General features: G+C 46.8%; 1 protein-coding gene across 3 annotated transcripts in view; it reads left to right on the top strand.

Annotated features, from left to right (window-relative positions):
• Positions 1-14,764, top strand: part of stard8 (StAR related lipid transfer domain containing 8) — a 136,674-nt gene that overhangs the window by 101,016 nt on the left and 20,894 nt on the right. For all 3 annotated transcript variants that reach the window (XM_085998416.1, XM_085998426.1, XM_085998406.1), the window contains 3 exons: positions 5,668-6,992; positions 10,273-10,446; positions 13,339-13,498. In XM_085998416.1, the coding sequence (XP_085854542.1) occupies positions 5,668-6,992; positions 10,273-10,446; positions 13,339-13,498 (1,659 nt within the window). The remainder of the gene's footprint in view (positions 1-5,667; positions 6,993-10,272; positions 10,447-13,338; positions 13,499-14,764) is intronic.

Below are 14,764 nucleotides of genomic sequence, written 5' to 3'. Positions count from 1 at the left end.
GGTGTTTACTCAATGTGGTTCAAACTGCAACTGAAACAACAGATTACTACTCAGCGTTATATACAGGTGTGGTCACTGCCGGTACTACAGTATACATGAGCTGTAGAAAGTAGTTCCCCCCTTAAAGGTACATACATTACAATTCCTCCCCTTTTAGATTAACAGTACCATAACACTCATTTAACAATTAAATATCAAACTAATTACAATTAACACTTTTAACATGCAACATTAGCTGAAAATAGTCTATTTATAAATTCAGTCTTTGGGGAGGCTTCCTGATCCTTTCTGGACAGCGCCTTTCCCGAGTGTCTTGCTCTTGGTGCGGAGGCGATTCTGGCCCCCTGTCATTGGTTGGTTCATCAGCTTCCGATGCTATTGTTTCTGGGGTAGATGCTACCTGTACGTCGGGTTCATCACCAGGTACGTATGGGCGAGGCATGGGGTTGACTCGTTCCTGTGACTCGAGGATCTGGTCAGCATGGCATCTCACGATGCTCTCCCCAACGTCCACTGTGTACATTAGTGGCCCCTGCCGTGTGCATATCGTTCCTGGTTGCCATTTCTCTGTTCGGTAGTCGCGGGCCAAGACTGGTTGCCCTACATTGAAGCTCCTTGTTGGCTTCTCATTGATGTGCTGGAATTGCTTACTCTCAACATCTCTTCGTACATTTGGTCTGAGCAAATCCAGACAAGATCTCAACCTTCGGTTAAAGAACATCATGGCCGGGGCCTGGTTGGTGACTGCATGTGTTGCATTTCTGTAGGCTAACAGGAAATTGTCCACCTTATGCTGCAGTGGAATGTCGTCATCGCACATGGCCTTTACTGCTTTTTTAAAGGTTTGTACGAACCTCTCAGCCAATCCATTTGTGGCTGGATGATATGGAGCGGATGTGTAATGCCTTACCCCATTCCTTTTCATAAATCTTTGAAACTCTTCGGACACAAACTGTGGTCCGTTATCAGAGCAAATCTGCTCTGGCAAGCCGTTCCTGGCAAAAATGGTCCGTAGGACTGCAATAGTTTTCTCCGTGGTGGTGGAGGACATTTTGATCACCTCAGGCCATTTCGAGTGCGCACCCATGGCTATTAAAAACATTGAGTCCATGAATGGACCAGTAAAATCAATATGCACCCGTTGCCATGGAGATGAGGGCCACTCCCATGGGTGTAGAGGGGCATGTGGTGGTGCATTTTGGACCTTCTGGCATCCTGAGCAGCTCTTTGTCAGGTCCTCGATTTGCTGATCGATCCCCGGCCACCACACATAAGCCCTAGCAAGGCTTTTCATTTTCACCCCTCCCAGATGACCTTCGTGAAGCTCATTGAGCACTCTCTCCCTTAACTTGGGTGGAATTACCACTCGGGATCCACACATCAAGGTCCCCTGGCATACAGACAGCTGTTCTCTTCTGGATGAGAATGCTGGCAACAGTGAGTCGCCATGTGCTGGCCATCCCTTCAACGTCAAATCATATACCCGAGACAGTGTCGGGTCATTTTGCGTCTCCTTCTCTATACCAGCGTTAGTTACTGGCAAGCATTCAATTGTAGTCGAATGAAATATTTCGACAGGATCCACTGCTGGTGCTTCCTCCGCAGTAGGCAGTGGCAGGCGTGATAGCCCATCAGCGTTTCCATGCTATTTCGTGCCCTTATACTCGATTTCATATTGGTGCGCCCCTAGAAAAAGGGACCATCTTCGTAGCTGTTGCGCAGTCATCACCGGAACGCCCTTCTTTGGATTAAAGATGGAGACAAGTGGTTGGTGGTCAGTCAGCAAGGTGAACTTCTGCCCGTGCAGATAGTGATTGAACTTTTTCACTCCCCACACTAGGCTGAGGGCCTCCCTGTCAATCTGGGCGTAGTTACGCTCGGCTGAGGTTAGTGACCGAGACGCAAAGGCTACTGGCCTCTCCGAGCCGTCCGGGAATTTGTGCGACAGCACCGCTCCAATGCCATAGGGTGATGCATCACATGCCAACCGAATTGGTAGTGCTGGGTTGAAATGAGCCAACACCTCTTTTGATGTGATCAATGCTTTGCTCTTCTGGAAAGCTCATTTACATTCGTCACTCCACTTCCATGGTACCCCCGTTTGCAGTAGGGTGTTCAGTGGGTGTAGTACGGTAGACAAATTCGGCAAGAACTTATGGTAGTAGTTCACCAGCCCGAGGAACGACCTCAGTTGTGACATATTTTCCGGTGCTGGAGCCTTGACTACTGCCTCAATGTTTTCAGGGGACTTATGTAACCCCTCTTTATCAATAACGTGGCCACAATACGAGATCTGCTTCTGGAAAAACTCGCATTTGTGGCGATTAGCTCGGAGCCCATATTCCTTCAATCTAGTGAGCACCTGCTCCAGGTTGACGAGGTGATCACTGTCATTTTCGCCCGTGACCAGGCTGTTGTCCAAATAACACTGGGTCCCTGGAATCCCTTGCAGGACTTTTTCCATTGCCCTTTGCCAAATAGCCGGAGCTGATGCTACCCCGAACACCAGCCGGTTGTATTGGTAGAGACCTTTATGAGTGTTGATCATGAGGTACTGTTTCGAGGCTTCGTCTACCTCCATTTGCAGGTATACCTGGGCCAGATCAATCTTAGTGAAGCGTTTCCCTCCAGATAGCGAGGCGAAAATATCTTCAATCCGCGGAAGCGGATATTGTACAGTGTGAAGGACTGGGTTCACTGTCACCTTAAAGTCCCCACAGATGCGAACCTTCTTTGGTTCCCCAGACATATTACTCAATGACCTCTTCATTACAGGAACGATGGGTGTAGCCCACTCGCTCCAGTCCACTTTGGACAGTACTCCTGAACCTTCCAAACCTTCCAGCTCTGCTTCGACGGCTGGGCAGATTGCATAAGGTACCGGTCTGGCCTTAAAAAACTTTGGGCTTGCATTTTCCTCTATTTTGATCGTCGCTGTTATGCCTTTTAGTGTTCCGAGTCCCTCCTGGAACACTTCTTGTGCGTCAGTTAGCATTTTTGACAGTCGTCCAGGTGTGACGTCATCATCCTTTTTGGCATCTACAGTCAGTGCTTGTATGGAATGCCAATCTAGCTGTATCTTCCGGATCCATTCACATCCTAGTAGTGGTGGTCCTCCATCTGGCAATACATATAGCTCCATTTTTGGTGTTTCCTTGCCGTTATATATAACGTTCACCCTTATTTTTCCTTTGGGTTAGACTTTTTGCCCCGTGTATGTCTTCAAGACAATCTTTGTATCTCTCAAGGGTATATGTGAGAATAGCCACTTGTAATCCCTTCGGTTTATGACTATTAGGGCTGATCCTGTGTCCAATTCCATTTTCACTTGGACTCCTGCTATCTTGAGCGTGACCCAGATAGTTTGGTGATCCTCCGTTTTGATCACATTATGTAGTTTCAGACAACCCAGCTCCTTGCTTCCGGAGTCTGTATCACTCTTTTCGTCTGAACTACTCTCCGTCACCTTATGTACCTTCTTGTACTTCTCCTGTGGAGATTTCTTGCTGCTGGTTTTCTTTCCCGACCTGCAGACTCTTGCTATGTGTCCTACTTTTCCACACTGTCTGCACACTTTGTCCTTGAACCAGCAATCATTATGGTCGTGTGTTTTTCTGCCGCAGCGATAGCACTTCACTGTTCCGCATGACATTTCTTTTGTGCCATATTCTTGCAGTCTCCGTTGTATCTCTGCAGCGCCCCGTGCTGCTGCTTCGTGTGATACTGCAATACTGAAAGCCTTGTCCAGCGTAAGATCCTTTTCTGATAGAAGCCGTTTCTGGGTTCCTTCACTTTGAAGCCCACACACAAACTTGTCCCTTAAAGTATCTGCTAGTCCCGTTCCAAACTGGCAGTGTTTCGATAGCTTGCGCAGTTCCGTTAAATACTCAGCATTACTTTCATCTTTATGCTGGTTCCTTTTGTGAAACTTAAATCTTTCTGCTATCAGCAGCGGTGTGGGGTTTAAGTGGTCCTGTAGGATTGACACTGTTTTCAAAATCCTTTTCTGCTGGCTTCTCTGGGGTTACTAGGTTTCGTAGTAAGCCATACATTTTTGCACCCATTGAATTCAACAATACCAGCGCTTTCTTGTCATCTGGCACTTCATTCGCCTTGCAGTATACTTCTATGCGTTCGACATATGTCGTCCAATCTTCGACTTTATTGTCGAACGCTGTGATACTGCCACTCTTCGGCATTTTTGGGTGTGGTTAGACTGGCTTAAAATGGCGTCTCCCGCGCTTTCCTTTCTTCCCCGCTGCGGCTTAAAATGGCGTGTCCCACGCTGCTGCCAACGCCGCTCTCAGCGGTCCTTGTGGCAAATGGCGATGCCCTGTGGGTTTCGTGCGCTGCTCCTGCGCTGCTGCCAACGCTGCTCTTTGTGGTCCTCGTGGCAATGGCAGCGCCTCGCCTTTTCCTGCGCGCCTCTCTCCCCTGTTGATGCTGCTCGGCCCTTGAACACCGGCTGCGCTCTGCTCTCTCTCGCCTCTCTTCCCCCGTTGATGCCGCTCAGTCCTGAACACCGGCTGCGCCCTGTGCACTCTGCCCTCTCTCTCTCTCCCCCGTCGACGCTGCTCGGCCTTTTTCTGTGCCGCTCGGTCGGGCTCTAGCCCATCGCTGTCCGGGAAGGCTCTGCGCATTACCTGTTGCCAGCCCGTTTCGCTGGACCACCGTGACTGGAAAGCCAAGCCTGGCTCTCGACAGCCTCCCCTGCGATGCTCAAATTTCCGCTGGATGACTGGACGGTTGCCCGTGGTCGACGCCCGTGCTACTGGACTCGACCTTCTTCCACTGTTCTCCAGGAGCGAATCCCTGGGAGGTGATGCAGAGTTGCAGGTAGGTTCAAACTTGCTCGTCACCACTGTTACGTCCGTGTAATAATAAGAAAAGAACTGCAGAGTCCGGTACAACAGGTGTTTACTCAACGTGGTTCAAACTGCAACTGAAACAACAGATTACTACTCAGCGTTATATACAGGTGTTGTCACTGCTGGTACTACAGTATACATGAGCTGTAGAAAGTAGTTCCCCCCTTAAAGGTACATACATTACAGCTCCATATTGCAAAAAGGACTGCGATGGAGGGGGTGGGCGGTGGAGGGTGAAGGCAAGGTACTGAATACGGCCTCCATCACTAACTGTAAAAGAGTAACAACACTCTGCAACACCTATATAACCAGAAAAGCCATTTTTAATTCTGAGAGAAAGAAATAGCATTTATATAGCCCCTTTTTTGACATCAGGACATCCTAAAGCATTTCATAGCCAATGAAGTACAAAAAAATGAAAAACAGAGCACTTTCTTAACAGTACTAGCCTGTTCCTTAAGACAGTTAGCACAAAATGGAGCTCTGGGATCAGTAGCATCAGGTTTTTCTGAGAACAGTTTGCACATGTTGCTATTAGAGGAAATCTGTGTGCCAAGACCTCTCCTAGCTGTTGGTGGGTAATTTACATTGCTGCGCCCTCTTCAGGTATAGTCCGGTGCAGATACCAGAAAAGCTGTGGAGGAAGATTGCGTGCTGTGCTCTTCAGGAGCAAAAGAATAGCATCCATTTTTCCGGTGCTATTTGGGAGCAGAGAAGACCACAGTCAACCCCATTGTTTGTTGTTATCCTTTCCTCATGCTGTGACCCTCTCCTAACTATTGTGCCATTATCATCCTAGGGTGACGATTCTGAAGAAGATGACCTGTGCGCTATCAGTGATCGCTGGGCATTTCAGCGAGAGAGCAGAAGATGGTCTCGGCTGACGACTGTCGACTTCCTGTCGAACCGAGCTGAGGTCCTAAGCTCAACAATGAAGGAGTCGGCCAGCCGTGAGAGCGTGCTCACTGACCTCAGTGATCCCGAGGCCAGTTCTGTGCGCAGCAGCAGAAGTGCTGGGAGCATCCAAGAGGTGTTGATAGGCCACTCTTCGGGCAGTCATCTGGCAGCGCAAGAAAGTCCAAGGAGAGTCATGGTGGCTCATACCCAAGCAGCAAGAAAGATTGATGGCTGCACAAATGACAGCTTTGTTTCCACTGGAACCCAAACCACTCCAGACTTCATGGAGAACCCAAAAAAACAGAGGACCAAGAGCTTTCTAAGACGAATTGAGTCCCTTCGATTTAAAACACTTCGGGGCAAAGACAAAATGGCTTCAAAAAGCAAAGAGCCAGGAAGTGGCAGGACTGTGTTACAACGGCAACACGAACCATTACACAGTTCCAGTCCTTTGAAAACTGGAAACGAGAGCCCAAAGGGCTTGATGAAGGATGTATCTCAATCAGTTGCTTCACTTGCTGAATGTGGATGCAGAGAACATTCTACGGTCAACTCTAGAAGTAGCCACAGCACAATGCATTGCGGACTGTACTTGGAAGACTATGAAATGGGGCTCATGGCCTCCAACCATAACAGAAAAGATGAACCGTGTTCTCATGAAGGTTATGTTGTCCGTGTCCCCACGAATCACAAAGTAGGGACCTTCCCCAAAGCCCTCTCCATAGAAAGCCTGTGTCCAGGTGCTGATGACCATTTGGTAAACTGGAGATCAGGAAATCTGTCCTTTGGGATGTCCACATGCAGTAGCATCAACAATTTTCCAGGGTTTGGGTTTCAGGACCGAGGGGGTTCATGCAGCTCCATGGGAAGCAGGCAGAGCATTTATGACAATGTGCCTGAGACTCACCCGTACAACAACATCGTTGGGCCTGAGGACTTATTTAAACAACTAGATGATGTCTTGAAGCATGTCAATGGGTTACAGCAGTCAGTGGACCTCTGGTCAAAAATGATACGCACAGAATTTAATGACACAGAGTCTGACTCTACTGGAGAGACGGTTTTTCCTTTGCAGGGTTTGAATTTTGAAGACCGCTCGATGTCTGACGTGGGTACTACTGCAAGTGATTTTGACAGTACTGGGAATTCGCTAAATGAAGCTGAAGAAATGGAGATGAGGGAGCGGAGAGATTCTGGAGTAGGGGCTTCATTAACCAGACCAAACAGGTTAGTGACTTCTGACCACCTGTTGATAAATAGTCACGGACATCAATAAAAGGTTTTTTTGCAGGCTGTCTCGATTATTCAGCACAGCCCATTGTGGAACTGAGTTCTACAGGGCAGGGAAGTTCCAGCTCAGTATTGGTTTGTCCTGAGTTAGGTGATCTCACCAGGCTGGCAGTAGGTGCTCTATAGTATGCTACAATGGCCCTGGTCTCGGTTTCCTGCTTCTGATCTCTGTTCGCTGACTCTTGCTTGTAATTGCCTGTGTGAACATTGGATAAGGAGAGGATGCAGTCAGCTATGATGCATCCCATAGACAGATAACCGACTAATATCCACTGCTTAAGCTCACATATAAGGAATGGTTATTTGGATGAGGTACTGCCCTAATGACTTCACACCCTGCCAGCCCAAGGGGACTTAATTTAGTTGTACTGTCCCTACTGCTGCCTGATTAGGGATCCAAACTGTTGGTATGCATCTGAATAACACTGGGGGAAGGGGGGGTTACTAATTTTTTCACCCTATCTGGGGAGGGGAAAGTTTCAGAAGGGCCGGATATCGTACTTATCACAATGTTGTGCACAAGTGATACATGGGGGTAGATTTTCACCTTTACCGTTTGGGCGTTACGCAACGTCAGGGCAGAGCACAGAAAGGAAAATCTGGTGGGAAGTTTTTCATGCTGGTAATAGAACCTGCCTGAGTTTCCGTCCATTGAAACAGTAAAGCCGGAAATCTACCTCGTGGTATCGTGTATTATAGCATCAGAATTAAATCATGCATATGTCACGTGTGACTAAAATGGTTCCCAGTACAGATGACTGGAGATTGCTACGCTGTATGATAACTTGATATTTCGTCCTTCAGATGAGATGTTAGACTGAGGCTGTGTTTTGGTGCTTCAGGTGGATATTAAAGATCCCATAGCACTATTTGAAGGACAGCAGGGCGCTCTGGCCAACATTCCCACCACATGAATGCCACCAAAAATTAACTAACTGGACATTCATTTTTGTTGCTGTTTGTGGGATTTTGCTGTGTGCAAAATGACTGCTGCATTTGCCTGCATAACAGCAGTCACTGCATGTCAAAGTAATTCTCTGTTTTTGAAGCACTTTGAGAAGTCTCCGAGAGACATGATGTACAATATGAATGAAAGACTTTCTTATTTTGTTTAATTCTCGCATTCTTTCTGAATATTCATACAGCTGCCTGTAATTGTTCCACAGTTAATTGCAGTAATTCAGCAGCTTATAAATGTGAACATGTTTGGTGAAGGCTTGATCCTGGCCTGTGCTGAGTTAGCTGGTTTTAGTCAGGTAGCAGTTATGGCACAGCAATTGGCCACAGCATTCCTGGGGTAGTGGGGGTGGGGTTGTGGGGGGGAGCGTGTTGAGGAAATTAGCCGGGGTTCCCATTCCTGGTCACTGTCTACTGACCCCTGCTGGAAACTGCACGTGCGTGGACAATGGGTGAGGACAAGATCAAACTTTACTGCGGTGTCCCCGTGGCCAAATGTCCTGCCAACACTCACTGTCTAGGCTCACACAGCAAGAATGCACATTTGGATGAGGTGTCTCAGTGACAATCAGTGCCTTCAGGAGAACTGGGAGATAATTGAGGAGAGAAATAAAACACAATGAATCAGAACTGAACTGTACCCTTCCACTGAAATAAAATGAGACATTTCGTAGATTGTATATTATTTATCAGCTCCCCTGTGCTTGGGTTTCAAAGGTTCACTGGTGCCTGTTGAATAAGACTATGTTTTTCAATAGGTTCCTATCTTGGCTTCATCTTAACAAGGGGTTTCCTGTGATGAGTGACTGTAGCCAGTCATGTCCTGTATGTGTTTATCTAAGAGATATGATAAACTGGGCACATCAGTGTTCCAGAGTAACTCCTGTATTCACCAGTGCCCTGCGACCACAAGATGTTATGGAGTGTCAGGTGATAATGGAGTGTCTTGTGTGTAAGGTGAACAGAGTGAAAACTGCATAATTAATGAGACCTGGCCTCAAGAGTCCATTTGTATCTAATTTCCAGGTTATTAAATGGGTGCATGGCACCTTGATGCAACCCTTCCTGTATTTTATGACCTTCCCTGACAAGTGCTCTGTTCCCAAGCCTTGGTCAGTCTTGCATTGCAACTGCAATGAGAGAGACTGATCCTGGATGAAACTGCTCTCTGGTTATCCAATCCTCCCTGAGGGAGGCAGTGTACCTTCACTTATACCTCAACCAAGTACCCAGCTGCAGTGAAATACCTGTGGAATCACAGGCCTGAACCCCTTCATAGCATATAACTTTGCTGCACCAGGTTTATAAAGAATAATTTATAACAAAGAAAATTAAATATAGGAGCATCTTTCTTTTAAAGACAATGAGGCCCTGAATTTACATGGGTTTTTCCAGTAGAGTCTTGGCTGAAGACTGCTGGGAGTGTGACAGAAGGGCTGCGAATTAGGCTGGGATTTGGATAGGCCAGATCCTGACCTGCGCTGCCAGCATCTGTGGGGCCTTGGCCTGGACATCAGATAAGAATTAGATCCCGGAAACCGAGCAGCTGTCCAGTGCCACGTAACCTGCGACCCCTGCTTTGATGAGTGCCTGCAATGGTCCAGATGCTCACCTGCAATATTTAAATTTGGGGAGCTTTCCTCTGACCCTGCATACTCTGGCGGGGTCAGTGGCAGAGATTATCCCAGCGGGTGCCTCATGGTACTTAGGCTGGGATGCTGACCAATGTTCCTGTGATGAAATATTCCATTCATCACGGCCTGTGACTGTGGTCGGTTTCAGTGTCATTTCCCTTCCCCCAGTCCTCATTGTATTGTTTATTGGAATGTGCTGGAATGTGCTGTGTGTGTAGGGCTCCGCCCATACCTGGCGCCTTTTGTAAGCTAGCTCAGTCTGGCCTCAGTCTCCAGAAGGAAGATATCTCTCTCTCTCTTACGTGTTACGTTCTAAGTTAATAAAAGCCTTGTTTTGTTTCGCTAACATCGAGTCTCGGAATTATTGAGGCACATCAGTTCCGTCTAAGCGGCATGGCCGTGCAGTAATGGGAAAGGTCCCACGCGGGCCGCTCACCGGCTATTCCATTGTAAATGGCACGCATGTGCAGGAATTTAAAGGGACAACGCATTAAAATTAACAGGCCGCGCAGAACAATGTGCAGCTCACTGGGATAATTGTGGAATTTGGCCCTGAGTATCTGGTGTGGTGTTAGCAGCCTTGGTATTTGTTGTCCGGGGTTAATTGTTATATTTTCTTTCACCAGGAAGCTGCGCTGGCACAGTTTCCAGAACTCTCACCGTCCAAGCCTGAACTCTGCTTCATTGGAAATCAACAGACAGTCAGCAGCTCAGCTCAACCTCCTGCAGCGATTCTCCTTACTGCGCCTGACTGCCATCATGGAAAGATACGCTGTCCGCAGCAAGCAGGGCTGGAACTGGTCAGTATCTAAGATTTATTTATATGGGGTGGACAGGGGGCATCACTCTCTGTTCTCGTTTGCTGCATCTGTCAGATGTTTGAAAGCCAAAGCAAATAGCAGAATTTGAACGCGGGCTCCAGGGCCATGAGAGAAATTGCAGTGTTTATCTCCTCTCTGCTTGTATTGTGCGGCAGAGTTATACCTGTAACTAATTCTGATTAGACATGAAGTGTATGTCACCCAAAGGAAGCATGGAAAGCAACATGCAGAATTCCCCAAACACCGCAATATTAATCCTTTGTAAATGGAAACAATATGAAACCTATTGTACATCATCCAGGGAATTACATGCAAAGCAATAGATACCGAAAGTGAGTCACAGGCTGGAATCTAATCGAGGGATTTAAATGTTTTTTACATAGAAAAACAAATACCCAAGAGTGACTTGCAGACTGGAATTTAATTCAGAGGATTGGATAGTTTATATAAAGAACAATTGATTTCTGGTGATATGTCATAAGGGTCATCTGAACCCTAAGATATGTCACATCAGAATCATACCAGGACTCCAAGGGTTAAGTTACGAGGAGAGATTACACAAATTAGGATTGTATTCCCTAGAATTTAGAAGGTTAAGGGGTGATCTGAACGAAGTTTTCAGGATATTAAGGGGAACAGATAGGGTAGATAGAGAGAAACTATTTCCGCTGATTGGGGATTCTAGGACTAGGGAGCATAGTCTAAAAATTAGAGTCAGACCTTTCAGGAGTGAAATTGGGGAACACTTCTACACACAAAGGGTGGTAGAAGTTTGGAACTCTCTTCCACAAATAGCAATTGATGCTAGATCAATTGTTAATTTTAAACCTGAGATTGATAGATTTTTGTTAACCAAAGGTATTAAAGGATAAGGGCCAAAGGCGGGTGTATGGAGTTAGGTCACAGATCAGCCATGATCTCATTGAATGGCGGAACAGGCTCGAGGAGCTGAATGGCCTACTCCTGTTCCTATCCGTGAAACACACTACTTGTGTTTTCTCAATAATATTCAGAGATATCACAAACGCACAGTTCTCACGGCAAAGTGATCAGGAGCAGGAATTCTGGGTTATATTTCTCCTCTCGGCTTGACCACTTTCACTGCCACCCCAACTCATTCAATGCAGAATGGGGATCAAACCTGAAACCTTTGTGTTTGGCTCAGTGCCACTCTGAGTGCTGGCCACTTGAGCCACTGGGGAGAACCTGATTGTTTTGTTGCTCTCTTTGTTCTTGATTGCTCATGCTTTGGTCAAGAGGACAGGTGGGAAATAAGCTGCCAGACTACTTCCACTAAGGATGTGAATCCAGCCTCCAGGAAATGTATGAGTGAGGTGCAAGGTTGTCGCTCCCTCTGATCAAGGTCTCTGGGTATGATCCATGTCTCATTACTCTGTGAAACAACCCGTTGGTGTTCAGTGACATTTGAACTTGTGGCCTTGAAGCTGCAGTAAAGTCAGATTATTTCTGATAGTGAATTGCTGGAACATTCCCTTCCTTGGGCATTCGATAATTAGAATCGCCACAGTGGCTGCAGGAGCTGGCCATGCACTTGGAGTCACCGGACTGCGTCCTGGTGATTCGAGAGGATTCATCCCCAATGTTTCCTTGAGGATAAAAAGCATCCGATTGGATACGAGCCCTGATATTGTGTCTCTTCGTGCTTACTGTAACCAGGCAGAGAATGTACAATAACAGGAATCCACAGGACTTGGAGCCAGTCCAACCACAGCCATTGACCCTTGGAATATTGCAGAGGGTTTCCTCCTTGCAGCTGTGAGGAATGGATATAGGCTGTGTCACATGACAGCAGTGAGCAAGAGGGGAAATGTGGAAAATGAGCTGGGGGGAGGGGGGCAGTGGTTGAATTGTTTAAAAACTCACAAAGGGTGGAAACAGCTTAGATTGAAGTTCTTTGTGTAAAAAGCAAAGTGAGAGGTGTACTGTAAAGAAAGGCAAACAATCTGCGAGAAGGGAAGGAGTTTGGAATGCAAGACCAGAACTAGAGGACAGGGTCTAGAAGTCAAAAGCCTAAAGTAAGATTTAGGGCGTGAAATTCAACTTGGGTGGGGCCGCAAAACGGGCATCAGCGAATCGGCCGCCCATTATACACCTCGCCCGATCTTTTCTCTTTGAAGTCTGGAAAGGAAAGTGGACAGCACTAAACCTCCACCTGCAGTTAGTGCAGAGCCAGTGTTCAGATGTTAATGAGGCGGGACAGGATGCTCACAGCCTCCCGCTTCAATTTAATCTAGTTGCAGATCAGGGACACCCAGATGCAGGTAACTGGTGCTGGGCCATACACTAGGAGCCTCCTCAGATGGGAATGTCTGCCCAGCTGCAAGCCAAAGAGGACCCCAAAGGTTGGTGGAGTATTTTTGTTTCAGCACCCATTAGATCTTTGGGCCTTCGGGCCTTACAGGTCTGCTACTCTGCTCCACTTTCCCCCCTCCATTTGCAGACACAACTTTCTGCTGGACGTGTATCGGGGGTGCAACCGGGTCATATTAATGGTGCAATGCACCAAATGTGGCCTCAGCTCAGCCTCAACAGACATCCATCCTATACCTGTCCAGTAACAGGGCAGAAAGGGGCCAGGAGATTTGGACCCCATATACTTGGAGCTTAGGAGGAATGAGCGATGACTTTAATAATGTTGAAAAAATAGAAATATACAAGAAAGGTTGTGTTAGAGAGAGATGGGTCAAAGGATAAAGACCATCTATCAGATCACAAGGACAAGAGGAAAAAATAATTTAAAAAGAGGGAGTCTTAAGGGGATTTTGTCAGTAATTTTAATTGTCTAAATTTTGTCACTAATCCACAGGGTTTTGGTGCCTTATTGATTCTTGTGCTTTTTCTCCCCCACAGGGGCATTCCCAAGTTCATGAAAAGGAGCAAGGAACCAGATTACAGAGGCAAAAACGTGTTTGGTGTTCCGCCAATAGTAAATGTCAAGAGGTCGGGACAGCCGCTACCTCAAAGCATCCAACAAGCCATGCGCTACCTGCGCAGTCAGTGCATGGGCCAGGTGTGTCTGCATGTCCTGCTGCAAATCAGAACTAGTTGTAATGTTCCCAAGAAGGATTCTCTTTGGACATCATTAACAGCAGAAGTTACACAGAATGAGATGCCACAGGGTTAGATACAATATAGATTTTCAGACTGGGATCCCTGAACCATAGAGGGTCTGTGAGGAGATCCTGGTCCCTCACATCATCAGATGCCGTCTAAATTTTTCTATATATGTTGCGTTATTAGCATATTATTTCTCGCACTGCGTACTAATTGAAAATAATTTTCTGCTGTGATTGCAGTGTTTTTGTGGGCAGTTGACACTGTCCTTTGCAACATAGAACAGGGGAATCCTTGAGTGTTTCAGTATTTGCATAGGATCCCCAGGAGACTATCAATATTCTTGGGAGGGGGTCACCAAAACTATGCCAATAATTGTAGGGAGTTCTGGGAAGTATATTAATAGTTGCAGGAAGTGCCTCACAGAAACATTCGATAACCACTGATATCTTTGCAACGCTGGCACCTTGGTTTGACTCCAGCCCAGACAGGTGGTGAAAGTTTCTTAATGGAATTGTGCGAAGGTGCAACATGTTGCTGTGCCGACGTGTGGCACTTTGGAGGGGTTGGACGTGGTTTTGCAGGTGTGAGTTCCCACACGATGAGTTGACAATCTCCATTGTGTCACTCTGGGTAAGCCATGAGCTAAGTTTGGAGGAAGGGCAGAGAAGAGGAAAAAGTAAGAAGTAGAGTCAGCACTCGGCTAATCTTGCAGATCTCCCAGTGGCTGAGTCATGAATGTTCCAGGCTGAGGCCAGGACAGAGGTCATCCATGGGCACTCTTAACTGGACTGCAGCTAGTGAATGGCTTGGAAAGACCAGAAGAAGAGCTGGGAGAAATGACTTTGAAAAAAATAGGAGGGTATAACCCCCTTCCCCTCCAAAGAACAGGAAGCCTCCCACTATTAGGTGGAGCAGTGTATTGAGTTAAGTAACTTCACTACACATAGCAGCTATAGGATCATAGAAATGTTGTTACAGGACAAGGCCATCCAGTGCATCGTGTTTATTCTGGTGCCAGCTTCCTGACTGGGGTTTATCTAATCCCATTTCTCCAAGACATTCCCCTCACAGTAAAAAGAGACAGCAAGCAGTAAACCATTAAAAAAAAATGGTTAAGGTAGTTAAGCTAATTCATTGAACTCCCCCTGTTACTTGCATCTTTACACCAGGGCTCCAGATTAACCTGTACCTTTTAGGTGCCTTCTACATAGGTTGAATC

Source organism: Somniosus microcephalus, chromosome 1 (genome assembly GCF_052327205.1).
Source record: "Somniosus microcephalus isolate GS21.2 chromosome 1, FLI_Smic_1.0, whole genome shotgun sequence".
Classification (NCBI taxonomy): Eukaryota; Metazoa; Chordata; class Chondrichthyes; order Squaliformes; family Somniosidae; genus Somniosus; species Somniosus microcephalus.
The sequence above is the reverse complement of the archived record's forward strand: the minus strand, read 5'-3'. Positions and strand labels throughout refer to the sequence as shown.